Here is a 25,947-nt window from a genome sequence, read left to right on the forward strand (position 1 = left end):
CCCAAGTGGGAAAGATGACTTGACTTCTTGCCTTGATTTTATTCCCCAAGATTTTACCTCCGACTTGGGAACCTCTCCCTGAATGTAGTGCCAATAACACATGGGCTTCGTGAGACACTGCTCCCTGAACATACTCCAAACGTGGTCAAGGGAGCCTTCCCTTAATTTCTCACAGCATAGCTTAAACTAAACTGGAAAATGAAAGGGAAACTTTCCTAAAGGTTGGGGACCAAATAAGGACAAGAATGCACAGTAACTCATGACAAGATAACCTAAATGGAGATAGAGTGTTTATTCACATAAATAACCTTACCGACATCCCTCTTATGGTTTCCAGGCTCCTTTTACATGTGCAACACACTATTTATTGCACAATACATTCACTTCAATACTAGCTTTTATTTTCAACGGAGAGGCATGCTTTTCTAGGGCAGTATATCGGAACTTGGGAATGGGGGTTTTGTTCTTTGACAAGAGTCCTTCCTCTCTAATTTGAGAATCACTGTTCCATACAAATCCATCTTGCTTGTATTGCCAGGAATCATCTTTAAGCATTTATAGACTCTTCCTCTAAACCTAGAGAGCAAGACCCAGAGGAATATCTGAGTCTATCTCTTCCACCTCTTCATAGATGAATATAAAGTGTACTGGAAGATTCTGCTGATTTGTATAACCCAAATTCACTAGCCAGAGCAGGATGGCATCATCCTGTTTTCAAAAGGACACCCTATTCTGAACACAACACAAAAGGCTAACATCTCACAGAGATACCCACGGAAAGAAGCAAGAGGGCTAAGTACAGAGTGTGCATGAGAAAATGGGAGTATTCTCTGTAGCCAATAGGTGAACCAGGAGAAAGAGATCTCAGCCTGAAGGTAACAATGAATCTTTCAAAATGGAAGGGAATGATTCTATAAGTAGCAAGTTCCCTAACAATGGAAGTGTTCAGTGTCTGAATGGCCACTTGGTAGGCATTTAGACTAATGCATGGGGTTCCCTTACAGTTCTGAGATGGCAAATATGGAAAAGTAGAAATACAGAGTAAAGTAGGTGAGAAATGCACAGTCCTAACATCTTCCAGATCATTTTATAATGGGCACAAGGCTTGGCTTACTTTTACCCACTATTCAGCAGGTCGTCAAAGAGAAATGATTCTTCACTTGTCTCTTGTGCTGAAGATACAAGGGATGATGTGATGAAGTGAAAAAAACAAACAGTTCTCCATCCCATGGCTGGTCAATTTATGGTAGCCATGAGCCTCTATTATTACAATTATTGTAGTTTTTTCTTTTTTAAGGTCAGATGAAGGCTAAAATTTCAAATGAATTCCAATATTTGGCTTTTGTTGTTAGAAGTTCCAAGTACAAGTAAAGACTCTATAAAATACTACGGCTAACTTATGCATCAAGACAGGAAACAAAGAACAACTTTAGCAAAGCATCTCATTAGTAACTAGAGGGAGAAATGCATCCTAATAAAATTTAGTAGGCTTGCATCATAGCTGAGCGCTATACATTTTTTTAGTGGAAACATATATAACACACCCTTTGTTTAAGATGACTTCTTTATTTTTTTTTTAATTTTTATTTTATATTGGAGTATAGTTGATTTACAATGTTGTGTTAGTTTCAGGTGTACAGCAAAGTGATTTAGTTATACATATACATATATCTATTCTTTTTCAGATTCTTTTCGCACTTAGGTTATTACAGACTATTGAGTAGAGCTCCCTGTGCTATACAGTAGGTCCTTGTTGATTATCTACTGTATATACAGTAGTGTGTGTATGTTAATCCCAACCTCCTAATTTATCCCTCCCCCACAAGATGGTTTCTTTAAACTGGGCTAGAGGACTTTTATCTTTATCTCCCTCACAAATCTATGCTAGCAACAATCACTTAAGAAACTACACTTGTTTTCTATCAGCTCCTGACATCAATGATGCATTACTGCCAAAAGAATTCAGTGTGTGTCGTAAGCTAAACTGATCTTGCCAGGCTGATGCACAATCTGACTCCCGATTTGTAAACACTGTCAACTTAAAGTGATGGTGTCGAGGGAAAACTGAAGAGCAGAGCAGCATGCTAACTACACTTTCATGTGAAAGCTTTAAACGTTTTTATAGATGGAAAAAATTTCTCAAATCATGTTTACAAGAAGGAAGCTTAAGCACATTTTATTCATTTATTTTTTATCTATTTCTATATAAATGAAAATTGTTCATTGGAAGTACAACTGAAGAGGTACAGCTGGGATTTGAATAAACAAAGGACAGGCAGGCCCCCAGAAGCAGAAATAATGGGAAACCATTGCCACCCCTAGGGCCAAAGAGACAAGGGGAGAAAGAATTTTCTGGAGCCTAGTGAGAATTAGAAACATGGGGGAGGGACTACCTAGGGGGAAGCCACAGTCATGGAGGGACATAGCTACTGCCAGAGCTTTGCACTGAATTAGGAAGGGAGTAAGGAAGTAATGCATCAACTATTCTCCTTTCCATCCTCCCATTTCCTGCCAATGCTAACCCTTGGTTGAACCCAAATAGAGATTGAGATGGTAAGGGAGTCGGGAGAAGCAGTCCAAAGAGGTATCTTTCTGGAGTTTAGGACAGGTCATCGAGGTTTGAAAAACTGACAAAGTAAGAGGGTAAACAGGGTATTACTAGAATTCCAGCCTTTCACTTAAGCATATTTTAAAGTATACCAATTAGGAACAACAAACCCATCGACTTGATTATATTCTTAAAGACCTTAGAAAAGTTCTTTTCCACATGAGGAAATAATGTATTTGTGCAGTTTTATAATATAAACTGTGATTTCAACCCAGAAAATTTATGATTACAAGAGAGAAAAAGTAATGCATAAGATACAAGGTAAGAACATAGAGGGAGTTTCCTCAGGACATATTATTGGCTTTTTTCACCTTATGATGAGTCAAAGCCCTGTTTTGTGAATTATCAAGGTTCTGCTCAATATTTGTGGGAGAAGAGTGGGGATTATTATTAGTTTTGCCTCAAGGAAACCATAAAGAGGATTATCTCCAACATGTTCCCTGTGTTGATTTATGCATGCCCTTCAACTTACTCCAAATCAATATGAAAAGGGGGATCGTTTCTTGGTCTACACTTGGAAATAAGAAGGAAACCCAGAACTGCCCCTACCTCAGTAAAACTCCTAGGAGTAAAATAAGTACATTTAGTATCTGCAATCCTCTCCTCTCTCCCATGAGAAACTGTAACTTTTCCCACGTCCCAAAACATATATTTTTAATTTCTGTGAATTCAGGGACCTCCTCCCCTCCTCAAATATTAATGCTTTCCATCCACTCCTAGCGTTAGATCCATGCTTCTTGGATATCTCTTTGATGCCCCAAAGGGTCTTCAAACTTAACTTTATCCCACATTTCAAATGAATTAGTTTTCTACTCCTCAAACCTGCTCCTCTTCCTCAAGACATAGTCTATTTCATCCCCTCTTTACTCTGACCATCCATCAGTCACCCAATCTTTTATTCCACCTCTATTCTTTTTGACTCCTTAGTCCCTTCCCTAATAACCCAGCGTTGTGCTCTGACCCACCTTTTCTAGCATAGCAAATTCAACATTTCAAGGCTTAGTTTCATGTGTTTGCCCTTTACTGAAGCCTTCCCAATCTCTCCTGTCTTTTCTTCTCCTGTGCTCTCAGCATATTCCACCCACATTTATTATGCATTGGCCCATTTATTAGTTCCCTCAAGACATATATTTTGAGAGAATACTCTACCAAAGTGCTTGACACAGGTTGTCAGCAGTAAGCAAGTCTGGACCTGGTCTCCTAGAGACCAGTGGGAGAGACTTTAAGCAAATAACCACACGAATGCAGCATAAAATCTTAGCTGATAATTGCTATGGAGAAAACCTTCAGGTGCTGCTGATGTGTCTGTCTCCAGGCATCACCTGAGAACCATTATAGCCATAACTTCAACATTTTTATTTTCTCGATGCTAACTTGTTCTCTGTATTAACATTCATTTGGAGCTGCATTAATAAATTATAGGAACTGTTTAGGTTAGAAATTAGATTTCTAAATGGAAACTGAAATCAATCTTGTAGAAATGGAGTGGTAAAACTTTTTGGCTTCATGAGTTGCAGGGATGAGAAGGCAAATGTTATGAATGAGAAAGACTGGATTTGACCAAAGGCAAGGTTGTCTCAATGTAAATTTCTCAATTCAGGAATATGCTTGTACTCTTTCATATAGTAAGAGTTTTATTGCGTTCAGAACATAATGAAAAGCTCTATTTACTAAATTTTTGCCAGAAGATGTTGAGTGAGGGATGAGTTTATCCTAGAAGGTTAAACTGGCACCTAAAAGTTCTTGTTACTGCTTGTTGATATATTCTGTTTATCCCTTTTCCACCTGCAGTGCACAAAAAATTTACAAAAACCTATTCAAATGAAGTACCCAAACATGATATTTTATATCTCAAATTTCATATCTGATATACTCAAAGGTATTTCCTGCTATAAAATAGCTATAATATTTTCAAGCAATTTTAACCTTGTATGTTAAGTGCTTCTGAATTGACAGCAGAAACCATAATAAATGCTCAAAGAATGACATCTTGGATCAGGACATTATAACTCGACTCACAAAGAATAATATTGAAATATACATTACAAGGGTTTTATTAATAGATACAAAACACAATTTAGGCTCTAAGCAATATTATGAAGAGAGTTTAAATTGCTCAGACATGTTAGACATTAGTAGTAAACTTATTTTCCATTTCTGTTGCCTTCTGACTCAATTTATTTTATTCAAGTACTTGAATTCACTGCTCTGAAAGTTATGACAAACTATACCAATTTGGAAGTGGGTTCTGTTATTGGGAAAACTGAATTTTAAAAAATACAGCAAACCTAAAAAATATCCATTGGTTAGCCACAAAGAATGATGATATTAGTCTCAGTTTAGGGTGCTATACTGTAATCATGAATATCACAGTGGCTTTGCTGGAGTATCCATGCCTGCGCTCCCTTTACTCATAATATCCAGACAGGTATGGGCATGTGAATCAGGTAGTTAATACTAATGTGAGAACTTGGAGTTTAATGATGAAAATGCTATATAAACATTGTACTAAATAGTAAAAATCATTGCTTCAGGAATTGTGTAGAACTATGTAGACTATAGAACAGGAGGATGGATAATTTACCTCTTCTGTTATAGATCATCTTTTCTGTAAGAGTAAATAAGAGTAACAACAATAATCATCCCCAAATTCTGCAGTAGCTTTATTTTTCTTGAGAGCTGCTTAATAGTTTCACTTTAGTTTGAGATTTTTCATCCCTCACCTGTTACCAACGATTTTAATTGCTTCATGATCAACAACATCTAGTTTGTATTGATTTCTGCTTCATTTACTGCAAAGGTTCCCAATTCTGCTACATATTAGAGCCACCTGGTTAGGTTCAAATATTTGCAAGACAGTTGTTCCGGGGCGAGAGGGTTGTGGGCTGGAGACCAGGTACTGGTGTGTCTAAAAGCTCGCCAGGTGATTCTAATGTACAGTTAGGACTTTGAATCAAGGATTTGCTCCCACAGTTGTTGTCATGGTTTCCATGCCTTCAGTCTTGCCCTCCTCTGACATCCTCTATGTGCTGCCAGAATGATCTTCCTGCAATGCCCACAGAATTAAATTCAAGCCTGAGCACAGTGTAAAAGACTCAACATGATCTGCTCTTAAATACCTGACCAGCTGCCTCCCCGCTACTCTCTCTCCCTAGCTCTATCAAGCACTCATTTCCAACACGCCTGCCTCAGCCTCCAGGCCTGACGCTTACTCATCCCTTGCTCTGAAATGCTCTCCACTGTTTATCTGCCTGGAGAACTGCATCTTCTCCATGAAGCCTTTCCTGACACGCTAGCCCCCCTCCTCGGTCAGTGTTCTCAAAGTACAAGTGTATTGGGTTTCACGTTTTTGTTTTTTGACTACTCATATTGAACTGTCATTTTAGAACATATGTCTCTCTCATCTTCATTAGACATTTTTATGAGCAAGGACTGTGTCACATTTGCCACTGTATACCCAAAACTTAGCACACTGTCTAGCATATACTGGCATTTTGTATTTGCTGAATAAATGAATAAATAGCATATTATACTATTTTCACTTATTATAGACAGAACTGGAAGGAGACTCAAGTTGGGTTCACTGAAAAATTTAAGTTTGTACTAAAATTTTTTAAAAGTCTTAGTATTTATTTAATATTTAGTAATAGCAATGATAATTACTTTAAAGATTAGTCTTCATATTAGTGAATTTTAAACAGGTTAAAGCCAAAGAAGTTTAATTAAATCCTCAATAGTGCTCTAATGATGATAATCATAGCATCCCCAAACCATACATTTTCAGAATCATAGCCATTGTATACTCACCTCGGACTCCGATAAGGGAAGGAAGCCCACTTAATGCCTACCACAAGTTGGCCTAATTTGGCTGCTCCCAACATGTGCCATCTAACCCACAACTCTGGTGAACATGCTTACTTTGTATTTGCTTTCTGATCTGGAAGGGGTGGGAATATGTCCTTTTTTCTTGAAGGTTGTAAAGTGCTTGCACTGAGGACATGGCTTGGTGCTGGAATCAATACGGCCAAGTTCCAAGAAGTACTTGTATTTGATGGAGTCTTCATGCGTTAAGTTATAGATAACCGTTGTTTCTTCCAAGAATTCAAAACATTCTGTGATAGGGCATTTGATTTCCACTTGGCCAAGTTGTACCTGTGTGAAAGAGCAAATGGGAGAGAAAAAAGGCACCAGTTATTAAGCTTCTCTTCTTTGTTCTTTTTCTTTTTTCATACAGTACTGCTTATTTCATGATTACTGTAAAGGATTATCTGTCATTTTTCATGATTCCTAACATAATAAATGATAATCACTTTGGTACCTATATCAGGCAGTACCAAATAATTAATTACTATATAATGTTTCCAAAATGATTGATAGCATCTTTAAGCATTCTCTATCATTAAATATAATGATAATCAAATATGAGAACTTAAATGGGCCTAAGCCACAGGCTCACCTAGGAAGCAAATTCTCATTCCATCCTCTGGAAACTGCAGGATGAGACAGCATTCAGACAAGAGCCAACTAAAGGAACAGCTAGGATGAAAATGTGTTTCAGATTTTTCAACCTTACTACAAAGTTTCCTTACTACAAGCTTACTCAGCAGTAAACTTAGGGCACATTTAACTACGTTAAAAAGACAAAAAAAGAGGATTTTGAAAGTACTTACATATACTACATCTAGTAGTTTAAAAATCATTGCTAGAAAAACCCTCTATTTTCCCTGGCTCTTCCAGGCAGAGAACATATAACTGTTCCCATGTCATCAGAATCATAGGAACAAGTAAGAAAATTAAACCAATCATAATGTTGTAAAATAATCCCTATGAGATCTGGCTACTACTGAGGTAATTTATAAAATGAATTTCTTCAAAGAACTACAGAGTTAGATTAGGAGAGAGGAGAAGGAATATACTGGAATGTTACATTTATTTGGTAGGGGATTCTAGAAATGGTTAGCATTAAAAATTACAGTGTAAGATTCAAGTACAAAGTGTGGACACAATTAAATCTTAAAAGATGAAGAAAATAAGCTACTTTGAAGTAAGGAGGACCTGGAATTGTTTTCCACAAGTAGAGCAAGAACTCTTTATATTCATGGCATCATAATCTCTTTTTGCTCATCTTAGGGTAGCAGAGGGAGGTAGTGAAAGCTCCAAAAGGCAAACAACACTAAACCATTTCTTTTTCACTTGGGTGAACCTGACATTCTGAGAAGGCATAACACATTGACCTGAATGAGAAAAGCACGCTATGAAAATGGAGGGAGGAATGAAGAAAAGCCACATGATCCAGGGAAAGAAAATCTCTGCAGTGAGCAATTAACAAAAACCCTAAATTCATAGTAACTTTTCTTTTAACTTTGCTGTTTCTCTGGCACAGACTTGAGGAAAGGCAGTTAAGAAGCTACAGGCTGAAGGATGCCTGGGAACAAGATATTTAATGCTAGTAAAGGACATGAACCAGGCTGATAATGAAATGAAAAAATCTGGCTTTGGGTAAACCATCTTACTAGTACTGACCTGTTGAAATGTAAGTTGCTCTATCATCTTATGCTACAATTGTACAAAACATAGTCCAGAGAGGTCTTTCAAATATTAGCCCAAAGCAATTTTTTCTACTTTTTTTGATGAGTCTGCTTATAGTTACAATCAGATTTTATTTTTATATGTTACAGAGTTATTATAACCCAAATTATGTTTTGTAATGAATTATTTTCAGTTACAGCTGAAGGCAGAGGCTGTCCAGATGACCTGGGATCAGAGCAGGAGGGCAGAGCATGAAGCCATGTTAGGAGTCTGAAGCAGATGCCTATGAAAAGAGACTTCAGTTTGCAGCATGTGAAACACAATTTCCTTTCATTCCACATAGAAGGAGTCCACTTGGATAATCTCAAGGGACTCTCATTTATTGAAGAGCTGCACACTTTTGGGAGTAAGAGCTGGAATGTTTTACTCCCAGGTCAATGTTTTAACCTGGCCTCCCTTGCCTCTAAGTTTATTTATTTTAAGTATATAGATAATAACAATGGAAGCAGTAATTTCACAACCACCCAGAGAGTCAGGTCGTATAGAAATGGAATGTGGTATAGGGACCAGAACCAACCAAGGCAGCTCAAGGGAGAGAGTAATCTGGTCACTCTTCCTGCAGTGGGTGTTCATTACCACACCGCACTGGGACACCTACCATCCAACGTCCAACCAAGCGCCTTATCTTCTCCTGCAGTGTCTCTCAAATCTGCCTGTAAGTCTATTCTATTTCCATAGCACACACAATTTCCTTATGCTTCACACACTCTGCATTTTGCGTATTCCATACCTGCTCTTCTCTCTGAAAGCTCCAAAATCCCTATCCCACTACACTGAGCCAAATGATCTCATATTTTATTAAACAGACAGAAGCAATATGATCACGTTCCTTTATCTTCCCACTACAAACTCTCCCAATCTATGTCTGTCTCCATCTTTTCTGTCTTCCTTCCTTTTTTTGTATTCTTCCCTGTTATTTTTTTAAGGATCACGCAGCTTGATCTATTCTCTTCATCAGATTTTTTTACAGTTATTTAAAAATATATATATATTTATTTATTTGGCTGCTTCGGGTCTTGGTGGCAGCACTCGGGATCTTCGTTGCGGCCTGAGGGATCTTTAGTTGCAGCATGTGAACTCTTAGCTGCAGCATGTGGAATTTAGTTCCCTGACCAGGGATCGAACCCAGGCCCCTGTATTAGGAGCGTGGAGTCTTAGCCACTGGACCACCAGAGAAGTCCCAAGTCTTCCCTTTTTTTTTAGCTTTTATGTTTTTCTTTCATTGTTTGTTTTTAATTTTTATTTTATATTGGAGTATAGTTGATTTACAATATTGTGTTAGTTTCAGGTGTACAGCAAAGTGATTTAGTTATACATCTACATATATCTATTCTTTTTCAGAATCTTTACCCATATAGGTTATTACAGAGTATTGAGTGGAGTTCCCTGTGCTATACAGTAGGTCCTTGTTGATTATTTATTTTGTATATAGTAGTGTGTATATGTTAATCCCAACCCCCTAGTTTATTTCTGTCTTCCCTCCTTTTACAGCATAAGGCCTGAATCTACTTCCAGGACAACTGCATGAGTCTCTTGAAGTGTTTGTTGAGAATTCAAATTTCCTGGCCCACCTACGGCTTATACAATTGAATTATTGCTGGTAAGCTAATATTTGGCAGTTTGGAACAATTACTCATACAATCCTTTGAATTACTCATACTTCTTCATACTAACAATATCCCCTTTTTCATAATAAAATGCTACTCATGACCTATGCAATCTCTTGGCCTCTACATGTCTATCTTTTCCGAATAATTTCCTCAATTTCTGAATAATTTCCTCAAAAGATCACTAAAAACCAATAATCATGATTAAGCAAAGTGCATTCATTTACTTATTCAACAAGGTACATATTTCATCAATTCATAAATATTTCAGTATGGGTCTAAAGAAAATAAGAAATCTTTAAAAAACATAATCATGATACTAAATATTTTCCAAAATGACAATAATTCTTTAATATCAATTTAACAGTTTCAATAACATCATCTAACTTCTATTTATAGGATTTTATGTACTTAATATCCTTAAAACAAAGGTCTAAATTTCTGTTGTGTTCAATGTTAATACTACTATTTACATCACTGAAAAATATGCTCTCCAATTCTGAACGAAAACATGTCCATTCTTGTAAGACAAAATTACTTAATTCTAAAACAATCTCCAAGGGTGTTAGCAAGAGACACAATTATCCACTAGATAATTATCCACTACCTCAAGCTAGATGGCTAATTTGTCACTTGGGAGAACTCAAAAGTAATTTAATGCCACAGGTGAAGGAAACCACTGGAAAAGTGACAGATTAATTAACTCTTCCAAAAAACAAAAGAAGAGAGAAAATATACACCTTGGATTCGAAGCTCAGTTTATCAAATGCATGGTTTATGAATTTGATCTTGGTTTTAAGTGTTGATCATGATAGTTTACAGTGTGCCTTGGCCTTCTGTTCACTTAATACCAAGGGATTTCAGATTTCCTCTATCATTAAAAAGAAACATATTAATATGGCAGAGGAGAAGAGATACCACAACAAAAGCACTAACAATAGTCATGAAATGTACGCAGCACCTCCTCCACGCCAGGCACTCTTAGAAGCACTTTCTGTGCATTAATTACTTCGTGGAATACCATAGAGCAGAGTCATTTTTAGGTTCTGCATTTCTCCATAAGGCTGCTTTACTGATAAATATGCTTCTTTATTGACTCAGCAGGTATTACAGAGCATTGTGCTAGATGCCTTTGATTTTTTTAAAAAACTAATGAAAACCATCAAGTCAAATATCCCAGAAGTTCTCTCAACCCCAAGCCAGAAAAATATAAAGAAAATCCACTAAGGCACATCAAGTAAAAGTGCCAAGTACCAAATACAAAGAAAGTATCTTAAAAGCAACAGAGGAAAAAGACATTCCCACATAGAACACTTCAGCCCCAGGTCCCTTGCTGGTAAATTCTACCGAGAATTTAAGGATGAAATAACACTGATATTACAAAACTACTCTTAGCGAATAGTGATAAAAAGGCGGGGATCACTATTCAGGTTGTTTTATGAGGTCAGCATAATCATGATACCAAAACCTGATAAGGACATTTCAAGAAAGGAAAACTACTGCTAATCTTTTTGTAAACACAGATGCAAAAATCCTAAACAAAACATTGGCAAACCAATCTAGACAATACATGAAAAAGATAATATATCATAATCAAAGTGGGCTTATTCTAAGAATGCAAGATTGGTTTAACATTCAAAAATCAATTGCTATAACTCACACATTAATAAAATAAAGGAGAAACATCATATGATTATCTCTATAGAAAGAGGAAAGGTTATTTGATAAATTCAACATTCATTCATGTTAAAATCTTAGCAAACTAGGATGAAAATTCCTTAATCTAATAAAGAGTATATATAAGAAAATCTACAGTAAACCTAACACTCAATGGTGGAATATTGAAAGCTTTTTTCTTAAGACTGGAAATTGGGTGAGTATGCACTGCCACCATTACTAAACATTGACTAGAGCTAACCAATGCAAGAAGAGAAAAAGAAAAATGAAAATAAAATAATTAGAAATGAAGATATAAAATCCCCCATTTTTTGCAGATTGCATATTGTATATGCAGAAAATCCAACATAATCTACAGATAAACTATTAGGATAAATAAGTGAATTTAGAAAATTTGCTGAATAGGTCAATACACAAAAATCAAACTTACTTCTATACACTAGTAACAAGCAATTTCAAAATAATATTTAAGAAATAGTATCACTTATAACATATTAAAAACATCAAATATGAATAACTGCAACAAACAATGTTCAATACCCCTGTATAGAAATAGCTGAAATATTTTTGGGAAAATGGAAAGAAGCAAATTAATGGAGAAATATATCAAGTTCTTGAACTGGAAGACTCATTAAAGATGTAAATATGGTCCATATTGACCTACAGATTCCAGGCCATTTTAATAAAATTTCCAGCAATTTTCTCTCTCTCTTTCTCACTCTCCCTCTTGCTCTCTCTCTCTCTTTTTTGAGGGGAATCATCTTCTAATTCAAAATTAGAAGATGATTCTAAAACTATAGTAATTACAATAGTGTGACACTGGCACAAGGATAGATAAGGATAGATATCAGAAAAATAGAACAGAAAAAGAGTACAGAACAGAACCACTTACATACGAACACTAGATGTTTCAAAATTATAGAGCAGTGGGGACAATGTTATTCTTCAATAAAGTGTGCTGGGTCACTTAAATATCTATTAAAAAAATCTGTTTGATTCCTACCCCAAACCAGGTAGACTGTAGCTATAATTATAAAAGGTGAAACAATAAAACTTCTAAAGATGATAAAGAAGAATATCTTCATGTCCTTAGGGAAGGGAAAGATTGCTTACACATGACACTAAAAAAACTCACCATTTAAAAAAAGTGATAAATTTGACTAAGTAAAATTTAAAACTTCTGTTCATCAATAGATACTGTTAAGAGAATGAAAATGCAAATGAGAATTGGAAAAGATATTTGCAATATGTAAAGAATAAGGTTTTGCTTATCCAGAATACATAAAGAGCCCTTCCAAATCAGTAAAAAAAAGGCAGACAACCAACCCAACAGATAAATGGTCAAGAGGATGTTCAAGTGACCAATAAACATATGAAAATATGTTTAACTTCATGAGTTGTCAGGGAAATGAACATTAAAACCAAAATGACATGTAATTTTGAAGGAATTAATTAATTGAGCTCTCATAACTCTCAAAGATTCAGCAAAATAATGTTTAAATAGTTAAAACAATAACTATACAATTAGTGCAGTATTAATTTTCTACTCAATCATGCCAAACGTATTTTTCTATATACAGTCCTCCTTTATGTTACTTAAACTTCTTTCTTCTTTCCTCACTACCCAAACTTTCATGCTCCCTTATCCACTTAAGTAAAATTTGATCCAACAGGTGAATTGCACATTCAGATTTGGGAACTCAAGCAGTAAAAAATGTTTCTTAATATGTGGAAAGAATTATAAACTTAATCCAATTTTTCTCCTTGAAAAGCACACTGAGATATATTATTAGGTTGTAAGCAAAAATTTTTTAGGATTCTATAGCTTATCTTGATTCTCTAAGAAGATAACACCCAAATTCGAATCCATCCTCAAAGAATATTAATATGGAGGGCTTTTTCAATGCAAATCACTGAGTAAGTATTTAGACTGAGAGAGAAATGCATAGTGTGCTCAGATAAACAGAACGAGTATATATTCAATTAACTATAATCAATTTTACCTTTTGAAAGGTAGAAATTTTAGAACAGGCTAGATATTTGGATACACTTTAGAGAGGGAAATATTTCTAAAAGAAAAAAATTTGAGCTTACTTTGTTTAAATGTTATCCACTTTTTTTTTCATCAGTACACTCATCTAAATCAGATATTCCAATTTATTACAATCAGAAAATAAAGACACTACACAGGTAATTTATGAAAAGAACCCTGGAATGGAAATCAGATATAGGATTCTGGTGTTATTGATATTTATGTGGCTGCATGTCCTTGAGTTCCAGGGACACACAAAACCAAATCTCTTAGAGATGGACTGATTCACCTTTAGGATTCCCTGCTGGCACTAAAATGGTATAATTATAATATATGCTCTAACTTACAAAAAGACCGAAAGTGTATGTAAGCTCTAAAGCTTTAGCTCTAGCTTAAAAAGCTGTAGAGGTTAATAGTTAAAAGAGTAGATTCCAGACTCAAATTGGCTCTGCTCCTTACTACTAGTTGCTAAATCTTTCTCTTGCCCAGCATCTGTATCTGTAAAAATCGGAATTTACCAATCGAATTTGGTTGTTTAGAGGACTGTATGAGTTGATTTACATAAAATACCTGGAACAGTACCTGATAGGGATACTCAATAAAAGTTTGCTAATATTTACCTTTGTTGATATTCAGAAAGCAGTATTTCACAAAATTAATTTCAGAAATTAGAAACTCTTTTATGCTTATTTCTTATATAAGGAGAACATTTTAAATTCTGTAATAATCCGTAATTCATAATTCAGTACTCTCATTCATAATTCAGTGTTCTTCCTCCAAAAGCGTATATGTAAAGGAAGATAACTAAAAGTACAAATTACATGAATACACTGTAGAACGAAATGCTGAGATACAAAAGAAAAACAAATCATATATATTACATCAAAAGTGTCCCCATTTTTTAAATAAATTTAACCAAGAATGGAAATACAGATGAATAATTATGGAAAGGTAAATATATAGTTCACATTAATAGACATAAAATCACTTTGGAAATATTTTAGTCAATCCAGTACCACAGATTAATAATCAGTATTACTCTAGTGGGAGAGGGAAGCCTTAAATTTTGTTTTCCTCAGAGGTTTAATTTCATTTAAAGGGGGCAAGTGAAAATTTCAGAGACTAGAAACAACTTTGGAAGCTTTAAAAAAAAATATTACGAAGCTCACAAGAGACCTTTTATAACTTCTCTCTCCCCATCTTCATTGGTGTCTTTCCCTTGGCTTTCAAACTATGCTTAAATATCCTAAAAATGCCAAAAGCAAACAAAAGCAAAAGCCATTGGTGGTCTAGTTATGGAAAAGTATTTTGCCCTTCCACAAATCATATTAAATTCATTTAACAAGTCTGAAAAGTGACATAAGAAAGCAAAATTTTGCAGATACAGGTGATTTTGAGGATTTACGAGTATTAGTGCCCAGTTAGAGCCATTGACTCAAGTGTGGGTATATTTAAGGTACTGGATTCAAGGAAAATTATTGCAAAACAGACGTGTCAGCCCAGACATGGGTAATGTAGTAGCTCCTCCAGTTTTTTTCCCTGTACACACCAAGGTAATTTTAATTCTCTCTTGGGTCTTGTAGCATGTTTACCCACTCTTCTTGGTAAGGGATTGTTAAATACTTGAAGATAGCTGTCATGTCCCTTCAGTCTTTTTTCTCAGGAAAACATCCCACTTCTTTAACTATTCCTCACCTATTGTTTGAAGACTTTCCTTCTTCCTACGTTGTTGGTTTGTAAAAGTGTGATACCCAGAAACCAAAGCCATCATGCAGGTGTGGTCTGGCTACTGGGGAAACAGGATTATCCTCAACCACAGTAAACTGAAAGAAAGGAAAATGAAAAGAAAAAAGTCCTCAGGAATTATAAGTTACCAAAATTAACCCAAGAAGAAGTAGAAAACGTGAACAGGCCAATTATAATAGAAGACATGAGGGTATGTCTTCTAGGAAGGCCATCTACTTCCTAGATTTTCACCTTTGTTGCAATTGAATATTCTCTCACTGAGAATATTCTTGATGAAAAATAATATTCTCTTTCTCTCTGTGGTTTTTATTTCTTTTCTCATCTTGTCTCTTTCTCATTTTTATTACTTTTACTTTGGTCCCTAAATCAGGCTCCCCAAACAATTAATCTTTTGTTTCTTAAAATAATTAGCTTTGGGCTTGCTTATCCTTTATACTGCTTTTTTCTTTTTTAGTTTTCCTTTCTTTTGATTTTTACATTTAGTATTATGCTCTCCCTGCTTTTATTTGTCTCATTTTGTTATTCTTTTTCTAGTTTCTTATGATCACTTTGTTTTTTGCTTTTACTCTTTAGTAATGAATACAGTTTTTGCTACGTTCCAAAAATTTTGGTATGAAATGTTCTCTCTTCATTACTTTCTAGGTAGTTTATAGTCTGTTTTTACTTCCTATTTAACTGTTTCTTAATTTCTATGCAGTTAAAACTTTTTTTGGTAACTTTTTTTCTAAAATTTATTTTCAACTCTACTTGATTATGAATAGAGTAAGTAGACTGTAAAAAAATCTTAATTTTGATGTATTAAGGTTCTTTTCTAGCCAATTACATAATCTTTTAAAAATGTTTTTTGGATATTAAAAATATTTAATCACGAGAAGTAAGATTCTATATAGATTTCTATTAAATCACAGCTTTGATGATTAAAGTCAACTTCTCTATGGGCTCATTAATTATTTATCTACTCAATCTGATTCTGAAAGAGGAATATTGAAATTGCTTACTATAATTTTTTTCAAATTATCTTTGCACTTCTAGTTTTTATATTTTTGGTTTATATATTTGACTGCAGTGTTTCTTGTGCATACAGGCTTGTGACATATCTTCATAAACAGTCTTCTCTCTATCTGGTGTTTTTACATTTAAATTCTACCTCAACTTCATCAGAAATTAATACTACCACTTCCTCTTTTTATTGTCATTTTCCTCCTATGGCTCTGCTCATTTCTTCTCACCTCAACTTCATTTTAAATCACTTTGCTGGAAATGATTCTATGGATTAATTAAATACTCAAATATTTATTCAGTGCCTACCATGGACAAGGCACTCTACTAGCTACTGGGGAGAATTTAAAAATGAATAAACTACCTTCAAACAATTTTCAGTTTATTAGGGGAGAGAGACTTGGGCATAAATAACCACGGTTCAGGCAGAGAAGCACAAAGGAGAACTGGGTTTGACTGCTCATGGAAAAGAAGGTATTTTAGTTAAACTATGAAGAATGAAAAGGATCACAATGAGTAGATTTGACTATGTCTTATTTCTTAAATAGAAAAAAAAAAGAAAAATAATATGAAATACATATCTGATAATGTTAGGTCAGAAAACATAATAAACATTGTATTTGTATATTATAAATATGTAAAAGCATATGTGAAAAAACATATAAACTGAGAGGGAAGAAGAAAGAATTACTAAAACTATTTTTCAGGTTGTGGAATTATTTTTTTTCTTATTTAATGTTCTAGTAGTTTTGTTACAATTTTTATCATTAGTAAATTTTTTTTGCATCAGTGTTTTCTGACTCTTAATAGGTGACAGATACAGAATGGATAGCGACACCAGTAAACCAAAACTTTGCGTTGGTCTTGAAAACAAGAGAGAATACTGAGAATTATGGGTCCAGGATTTTACTTATCAAAACTAAATCATGAACATTATTTAAGTTTGTTTCTGAACACACTTGGTGGTCTAAGTTTATAGCCTCTACCATTGCACTGATGATTCTGGGCTCTGTCCTAACCCTCTGCAGGGTGCAGTGGAGAAAGCAGACATTTCGTAAGTCAACTAAACGCTGTGGGAATCTCATCCCACACAGCCCTGCCATCATCACAGCTACTTCACAGAAAGCAACATTCCTTTCACGGAGCTCATGTCAAAATAGTTTTTTGTTTTTTTTTTTAATAATATCCAGAAACCTTTCCTCTTGAAACTTGTTTAACAAATAGAACAACAAAATCACTCCTTACGATACTACTTGTAAACCTGGAGGTAGTCCAAGTTTGACAAACTTTAAAAATACATGTTCTGTATTTTTATTCACAGCCATTTCAATATTTGGTGGGGGTTTTTTTTCCCCTACAGGTTTTGGTCTTTCAATACTGGCAAGCATCAGTGCTTTCCTAGACTTTAAACCAAGTTAACATCGTTTTTGAACTTAAAAAGAGCAATTTCAACAGAGCCTTTTCATGCCAAAAACAAAGTATCTTTGTGCACCATGAACCCAGTTCTAGGAATAGTCTGTTCATTACCTGGAGTTTTTAGGTTCGAGAAAGAAAAATATAATTCCATTCCTGGCTTCTATTCATTATTTGCAGATACAAAACACTGTTTAGTGTAGAGTGACCAAATTTTCCTTTCTATCTCCCAGGAATAAAGTTAAAATGTATATGAATATGAAAAGAGAAAAATATATGTTTTTTTTTTAAGTGTCTTCTCTTTTGATGTTTGAATTTTAATACCTCCAAAGTAGGGAGAAATCTTTGCCTAGGAGTATAGAAATCTCTTTTAAAAATATGACTGAGCTAGAGAGGTATCCACAAAAGGCTAGCCTGGTGAATGAAAAGTTTTGTGGTTAGAGTGAAAAAGAGTTGGAATGCCTGGTATACCCACAGTGTTAAATGTCTTGATTTACTGCACATGCACTTGAGAAAATCCCATCCTGCTTCAACTGAGCTCCCTTTCCTTAGGAGACCACAATACAACGATGAAAACCTCTTGACTTTGCTGCTGGCCAACGAGGTAAATACTGCTCTTGCATTAGAACTGAGACAGCTCAAATGAGATTGTTTTGATTGAAATAACAAATCACTTAAGAAAATTAGCTAAGATAAAGTATAGAGGAAGATGGTAAAACAGAGACCACAACAGAAGACTGTGAGCTCTATGGAAAGAGTAGAACACATCACCATATTCTAACAGAGAAAATAATCATAAGTAAAAATGAAACTCAAGTTGTTTTTAAAAACCCTTATACTTTTCTCTTCTAAGCCAAACATAGGAAAAAGTGTAAATGGAGAATAACAACATAATTTAAAAGTTTTTTATAAAGCACTTATGAATACTATATAAAAATACTTTATATATATACTAATACTGTTTTGTATTAGTACTATTTCCAGTTTTATTATACGTTCTTACCTCATTTTTATATTGAATTACAATAAATTTTGCCATTATATTCCAGAAATTAAATCCTCTTAGAACTACTCAGAGTGTATATATATATATATATATATATATATCTATCTATCAGGGGATCCTAACATGGGATCCTGAAATTATCTTTTACTATTACTATTACTTTACTATTACTCTTTGAATGTGAAAAAAATGCTACTGTACTATGAGTACATTGTGGTTCCTTTGTATTTGTTTTAATTTTTTTCATCCAGTAAGGGAGACAGATTTGGGCAGTTAAATCATTTACATACCCACCTGCTCTTCCATGAAATCAAGGGTCATCCAGGAAAGCAATGCGATTCTTAGAGAGTTTAGGGATTGCATATGGAAACCTGCCTACTAAAAAGACTCAACTGATAAACATCTAACTTTGATTCTTTTTTTTTTTTGAGAAAGGTCTTTAATATTTGTTTTAGTTTTGTCCTCTCAAAACAGGAATGCCCAGTGCCTTTTGTCATTCTTTCTAGCACGGAAAAGTGGAGCTCTGATGACATGTTTGTGCTCTATAGTGAAGGCTTAAATTGTAAACCTTCCTGAAACTTCTGGTATTGTCACAGTGAACTGAGTGATGGTGATGATGACAGCAACAGCTAATATTTATTGAAGCTTTAATCCAAACCCAGTCACTGCCAGAGCCTGGACACATTGTCAAGCCCCTGCAGATGCCTCTCCAGACTTGGCAAAATTAGTCACTTGGAATAATAATGCCATGTTGCTAGAGGCCACCCAGAATTCTTAAATGCCTAATGAAAAGCAGTACATGCCTTTATGAACATGATACTTGGATGAACATAAGCAGTCTGTAGACAAGCAGATGGTCCCAAGCGCATCTGGGCCGTCATCACTGAGCAGCAGCCCTTCTCTGGGTCCCTCTAGGTCACTCCTTCCTTACCTATGAAACATTTCCAATTTCCACCTCCTCCTCAAGTCCTCACCCCAACCTTTCCTTTCAGGTGACTGATACACACGCAATCAACAACCTCACTCCCACTTGACACGGTAAAATATAATGTGTTCAGTGGAGAACCCCTTCAACCTTCTGTTCCCCATACGTTCTCTTCCACCCTTCCTTCCTCTTTGGTAGAAAGCAAGACCTTCCAAGCTTCCCAAGATGAATATTTCTACCTGCCTTGTCAGGAATCTCAACTCTCTCTGGTAACTTCAGACGATCAAGCATATGACGTGCTCAAGTTTCTCCCATCATAAAAGCAAAACGAAATAAAAACTCATTAGGACCCCTATATGCCTTAGTCTCTACATCTTAGTCTCCCTCCATTTTTCAGCCAAGCTAACTGAAAGATTATCTGATGTTCTTGTCTCTGTGTCCACATTTAAAAACCCACTACAATCTGTCTCACCCCTCCACTTTAAGTCACTCTCTACAAAATTACCAATGACCTTCTCCTTCCTAACTGCCCTCATGAATCCTTATCTTACTCGCCTCCTCTGCAGCACTGACCCTGCTGACCTCTGCTTCTTTCTTGACCCCTAGGACATCACATTCTCTTGGTTCTCAGTACTTCTTACTGTCCCTTTTGTATTCACAAAAAATTCATAGGAATTCTTCCTATGTCTATCTCTTAAAACTTCCTGGGTTTCCAAGGCTCTGTTTATTACAGATTGTTCTCTGAGAGTTATTCCTTCACCCCTATGGTTTCAAGTCCACACATATGCCGAAGGCTTCCCCACGTAAACCTCCAGCCCAGATCTCTCTACTGAGCTTCTGATATCTACATGCAATTCCTTACTTGATGTCTTCAGTCACATACCTCAAACTCAGCCTAAAACCAAACTCATCACCTCCCCATCTCTCCCTGACAGCCCACTGTCCTTCATGTTCCTTATTCCTGTGAGTGGCACAGAAACCAGAAAACAAGGTATTCTCTCTCCTGACTTTTCTTTGCCTCGTCCCTCCCTCAACCAATGAATCAACAAAATTCCATTTTATTCATACTTCAAAGAACCACTTATATCTTTTGATCTCCACTGCCACTAAGTTAGCCCAGGCTCTGGAGTACTCTTTCTAAAACACAAATCTGGTCATGATACTCCACTAATTAAAATTTCAATGATGATAAATTTGTGCTTCAGGATTAAGTGAAAACCCCTTTGTATATGAAATAAAGACCCAATTAATGATTTGATGGCTTTTCTGGATTCCCTATTGCCATTGCCCCATCGCAAGCTATGCCCCAGTCATACACTAGTTTGCCTCTAGGACCTGCTGTTCCTTCTACCTCGGACATGATTCATGCACATGCGTCTTGCCTAAATTCTGCAGGTCTTAGCTTAGATGTCAAATCTGTAGCAGCCTGTGCTCATTCCTGTCATTTTATTTATCCCATTACAGACTGATTGCTTGTATTTTCCATTATCCTATAAATTTTTTTGAGGGCAGGAACTCTGCCTTGTTTATTCTTGCATTTCATATACCTCACTCACTACCTGGCACAGGGTAGGTGCTTAATGAATATTTGCTGAAATTCAAAAAGAGGTTAATATAACTAGTGTTGGTTTTCCAGGTAGTTTTCAGGTAATGGATCTCCAGCCACAGAAGGCTAAGGGTCAAGCAGGGAGCATAGATAGAGATGATAAAGGGGAGCACGGGGCCACTAGCCCAAGTGCAGCATTAATTATAGGGGAGGAAATGTGATTTTATTTGTTTTGTCTTGTGTATAATGTAGCCTTGTAGGAAGAATAATTAATGTCCTGTTCTGGATCATTCTAAGGGGTTCTGGGAGGGAGGGGGGTGACAGTCAAATTAGCCTTGATCAATAGTTCTAAGAAGATAAAAAGATCAGTTATAACTACCAGGGCAGAGAACTCACATGGGCTGGAAGCCCAGCCTTCCTTAAGGGGAACAGACACATCCTTGACTGGCCACAGGCTCAGCTATTGTACCCAACATGTTAATGGAAAGAAAAAAGGCTGGGATGTAGGAAAGGAAACACTTCTGGGCCTCTCTATTGGTCAACCCATCCTTCCTAGTCCAACTCCTCTAAAGTGTCCCTAGGCTGCTCCGATTAAGGGGCATTGATTTTTTTTTTTTTTTGCTTTTGTTTGTGTTTTAATGCACTAGCTGCCAAAAGTGTTACTGGCTGACCAAAATTTCACTAGATCCTTACTATATATAATGGAACTATGTAAGTTTTGTTAACTGTTGAATAATCTCATCATTTTGAGGAAGAATAGAAGCATATTTTTTCTCCCTAAACGAAATAGGTCTGGCAGACCTATTTCTCACTTGCTAGAACTAACTGGAAATCAGATATCAATCATACTGGGGCCCTGGAGTGTAGGGAAGTGTTTGATAATAGTCTTGGGGTCTCTTGTGTTTGTGCATAAATGATTTTATAAAGGAAATGTGGAAAACAGAAAAAGGGGAAAAATTAGGTTTTGTCTTATCATCCAAATGTGAACAATATTAACACCTTCATATATATCCTTCTAGAATATACTGTATTTATTCTACACGCACACTAAATTCAATTTGGTATCCTGCCTTTCCACATAACACAACATGAGCATTTTCCATGTTATTACCACTTATAATCATCGTTTCAGAATGTTGTATAATATTTCAGAAAGTAGAGGACCCACAGTTAACCTGTGGAGACTCCTTCCAATTTTATGCTATTATAAATAATGTGGTGATGAATAACTTCATGCATGAAGCTTCTTCTGTATTTCAGATTATTTCCTTAGGATAGATTCCCAGAATTGGAATTATTGGGTCAAAGAACACGATTATTATAAGACTCCTGACACATATTGCCAAACTGCTCTCCAAAAGCCGTATTTATTTACAGTCCATGATACTAACCATTTCACCACAACTTGCTCTGATCATTAAAAAAACAAGCATGCAAAGTAAAACAACAAAAGAAAACCTCCGATACTTTTGCCTTTAATGTGATAAGCAAAAATGGCAATACTTTTCTTTTTACATGTGTCGTTTAAACATTTACTTTTACTAATTGTAGGCTTTAATATATACGTCAGTATATTTATTTGTTGTTTTCTCCTTTCCTGTGAATCTTCTAGCTATGTGCTGACCTGAAAGAGTTTGATGACCTATACATACTATTCAGTATTCAGGAAGATTATATAATACTCCATGTGAAGTCAGAATAGTTTCCAGCAAGATGAGCCAAAGCAACAAGCCTGTATCCAGAATCCAACCCTGAACAGATGTTTGCTTGGCAGCCTAGCTGCGATAATTAACATCAGAAAGCAGGGCAATTAAAAAAAAATACAACCAGATCTCACATCTATGAATCATGGTTCTGCAAATGTCCCAAACCATCTGGGTGACTGGGCTCCAATCCTCCATTTTGAGAAAGACCTGAACGATAGTCCTAAAGACAAGGGACCTCTGAATACCAAATGCTCATAGGATATTGTTTGCTGCCTCTTAAATCACTTCTCATTCCCTACCTTTTAATAACGGCTATTGATGTAACTGTCTCAAGCCCTCTTTCCCTGGATTATATACTTCTCTTAGGCACATACCACATTTGATTAATCTTGGTATCCTAGAGAGCACCAGGACCCTGCCCTGTATACAGTAAGCACTTTGTATCTGTTCGTTGAAATAAATTGAAATAGAAGAATCAAAGCCTCGGCAGATGTCTGACCCCAAGCCAGAGGGTGTCTCTTAATTGCACTGGTAGTTGTTTACCATTACGATAAACAGCTCTGTCTAAAGCCCCGCTGATGGTGGGAAGTCCGGCACAGGAAAGCACAGCAGTGCTGCAGTGAAAAGCAATGTAAAGACAGACCAGCCCTTGGCTTCTGAGGCAGGTGGAGCGCCTTCACAGCACGTATGGTGCTTGCCCAGGTGTGCTGTGTGGTTCTTCACAAAGCTGACTGAGCTAGGTGGCAAACAGTGACTTCAATTTCATGTGCAAAATGGCAATATACTATTATTTTAATATACATTATTTTAGCTAAGGATTATTCATCTTCCCGAAAAGCAGATGGTGACAGGCAATTCTCAAAGGGAAAGCGAGGATTGCCCACCTGAATTACCAACTTAGAGAGATTTTCATTTAAATTTCTCAGTATTATTTGATCGAATATTTTCAAAACATTTAACTAACATCTATCCCACATTTTAGGAAACATGCTAATTGACTCCAATCCACATCGTTTCTTTTGCAATATTAAAATCTTCACTAAATCTGTTCTGGCAAAGAATTTACTAAAGCACTTTTTAAAAAAAGAATGCATGGCATAATCTGTCCCTCAAATTATTTCCTTCCAGCTTTCAATTAATGAAACATTTCAAGTCTCTGTCTCTGTCTCTGTCTCTCTCTCTCTCTCTCTCTCTCTCACACACACACACACACACACACACACACACGCCTCTTACTTTTTTCTTCTTTTTTGCTTAACCACTTAAGAGAATAGGGGCATTATTTTACTTAATCATAATATAATCATCTCATCAGGAAACAGCATAGATAAAATATTCCTACCCAATACACATTCTATATTCATATTTCCCTAATTGTCCCCAAAATGTTCTTCATAGTTGATTTTTAAAAATCATTCAGGATCCAGTCAAGGATCATATAGTACATTTTGTTGTCATTTCTCTTTCATCTGTTTTAATCTTTCAGTTTTTTAAATAACATAATTTGTTACTAACATTTTAAGAAATTCAGGCGAGTTGTTTTGTGGAATGTCTCACAATCTGGAATTGTTTGCTATTTCCCCATAAACAAATCTGACTTAAACATTTTGGGTGATGTGTACTTCCCATGGTGTCAGATCAAGAAGCATGTACTTTCAGTTTTCTCCATTGTTGGTGGTGACAGTTTTGATCACTTGGTTATGGTGATGCCTGTGCCAGCTCTCTCTATTTTAAAAGTACTTTTCCCTTGTAATTAATCAATAATCTGATTGATACTTGACTATGGGACTATATTTTATTCCCCCAAAACACTTTACTCAGTAGTTTTACCACTGGGTATCAAAAACCACTGAGCATCATTGTCTCTAGGCCCTTTCAGTCATCAGAGTTATTAAATATATATATATATATAATTTTATACATGTATATATTATAAATTTAATATATTTTAAATACATATATTATTAATTTTTTTTATTTTAAATCAGCATTTCATACTGATGCTTCCACTTATAACCCAACGCTACAAGGGTTCTTTCTCACTTTCCCTCATTCCGTACTTATAACTCTCTTCTGCCATGGTTAGAAAACTGATATCAACATATTTATTTATTTGCTTTACCTTCCAGTACATAAATAAGAATTTCCTAATTACCTTATCAACAAATTAGCAACAACAAACCACTACAGAAAGATAAAGATTTGTCTGAAATTCTCTTTCTGCTCATAATATATCCTACTGAGCATACACTCAGAGTACTGTGTTTAAAGTTGCCTGAACTCATTCTTCTGTGTCTATGCAATGTGATAAAGAGTTATCCCCTTTGCTTCTGTTCATACTCTATCTTCAGGCTTACTTCTTTAAGAAATTTTTTCTAAAGTTCTTTTTGATTGAATTTTATTTTTGATAAGTAGAACATTAACATGGTTCAAAAGTCAAAACTACATGGAAAGGCATATGCAGAGTATTTTTACCCCTACTCCTCTACCTTCCACCCCATTCCCACCCGCCTCTACAGGTAACCATTTCACTGTCTTGTGTATCCCTCCTATGCTTCTTTTTGCAAAAATAGGCAGATATATTCATATATTCACATTTTTTTTGTATTTTGCCCTAAAGTGTTTTCAGTCTAGTTGAAGCATTCCCACGTAAAAAGTTAACTAAAGAATACAAGGCAGAATATTAGTGACAAAATAGTCCAGAAAATACATGCACTAGTACTAAATGCTCTGGAGGTTTTCTTTAGTACATCTCTAAGAGGTATTCAGGGACAGATTTTAATAATCTGTTTATTCATGCACAGGATTAAAAAAGCTATAAACATCCAGAGCTTTGCATTGCCGAACACATAATACAGTAAGAATAACATTTTCAAAATTAGCTAAAGCAAGTTGTAGTCATTATTTGCACTTATTCTTCACCATCAAATGAGCATTCACAATCTGTCATGTACATGACAAGAAGGAATAGTTATCATTATACAAAAGACAGTGGAAATCATGAAAGTCCACCTTAGAATTTTTAAACATTTAGCAATAGAAGTCGATATACGCTAAAAGCTTTATTATTTTTTCTATTTCAAAATAGAATAC

At 35.5% G+C, this 25,947-nt stretch overlaps 1 protein-coding gene across 3 annotated transcripts in view; it reads right to left on the reverse strand.

The window, feature by feature from the left end:
* RNF217 (ring finger protein 217) overlaps positions 1-25,947 on the reverse strand; it is a 128,115-nt gene that overhangs the window by 39,680 nt on the left and 62,488 nt on the right. For all 3 annotated transcript variants that reach the window (XM_082474732.1, XM_082474731.1, XM_082474730.1), the window contains exon 2: positions 6,527-6,760. In XM_082474732.1, the coding sequence (XP_082330858.1) occupies positions 6,527-6,760 (234 nt within the window). The remainder of the gene's footprint in view (positions 1-6,526; positions 6,761-25,947) is intronic.

Source organism: Balaenoptera physalus, assembly GCF_965194825.1.
Source record: "Balaenoptera physalus genome assembly, chromosome: 9".
Taxonomy (NCBI): domain Eukaryota; kingdom Metazoa; phylum Chordata; class Mammalia; order Artiodactyla; family Balaenopteridae; genus Balaenoptera; species Balaenoptera physalus.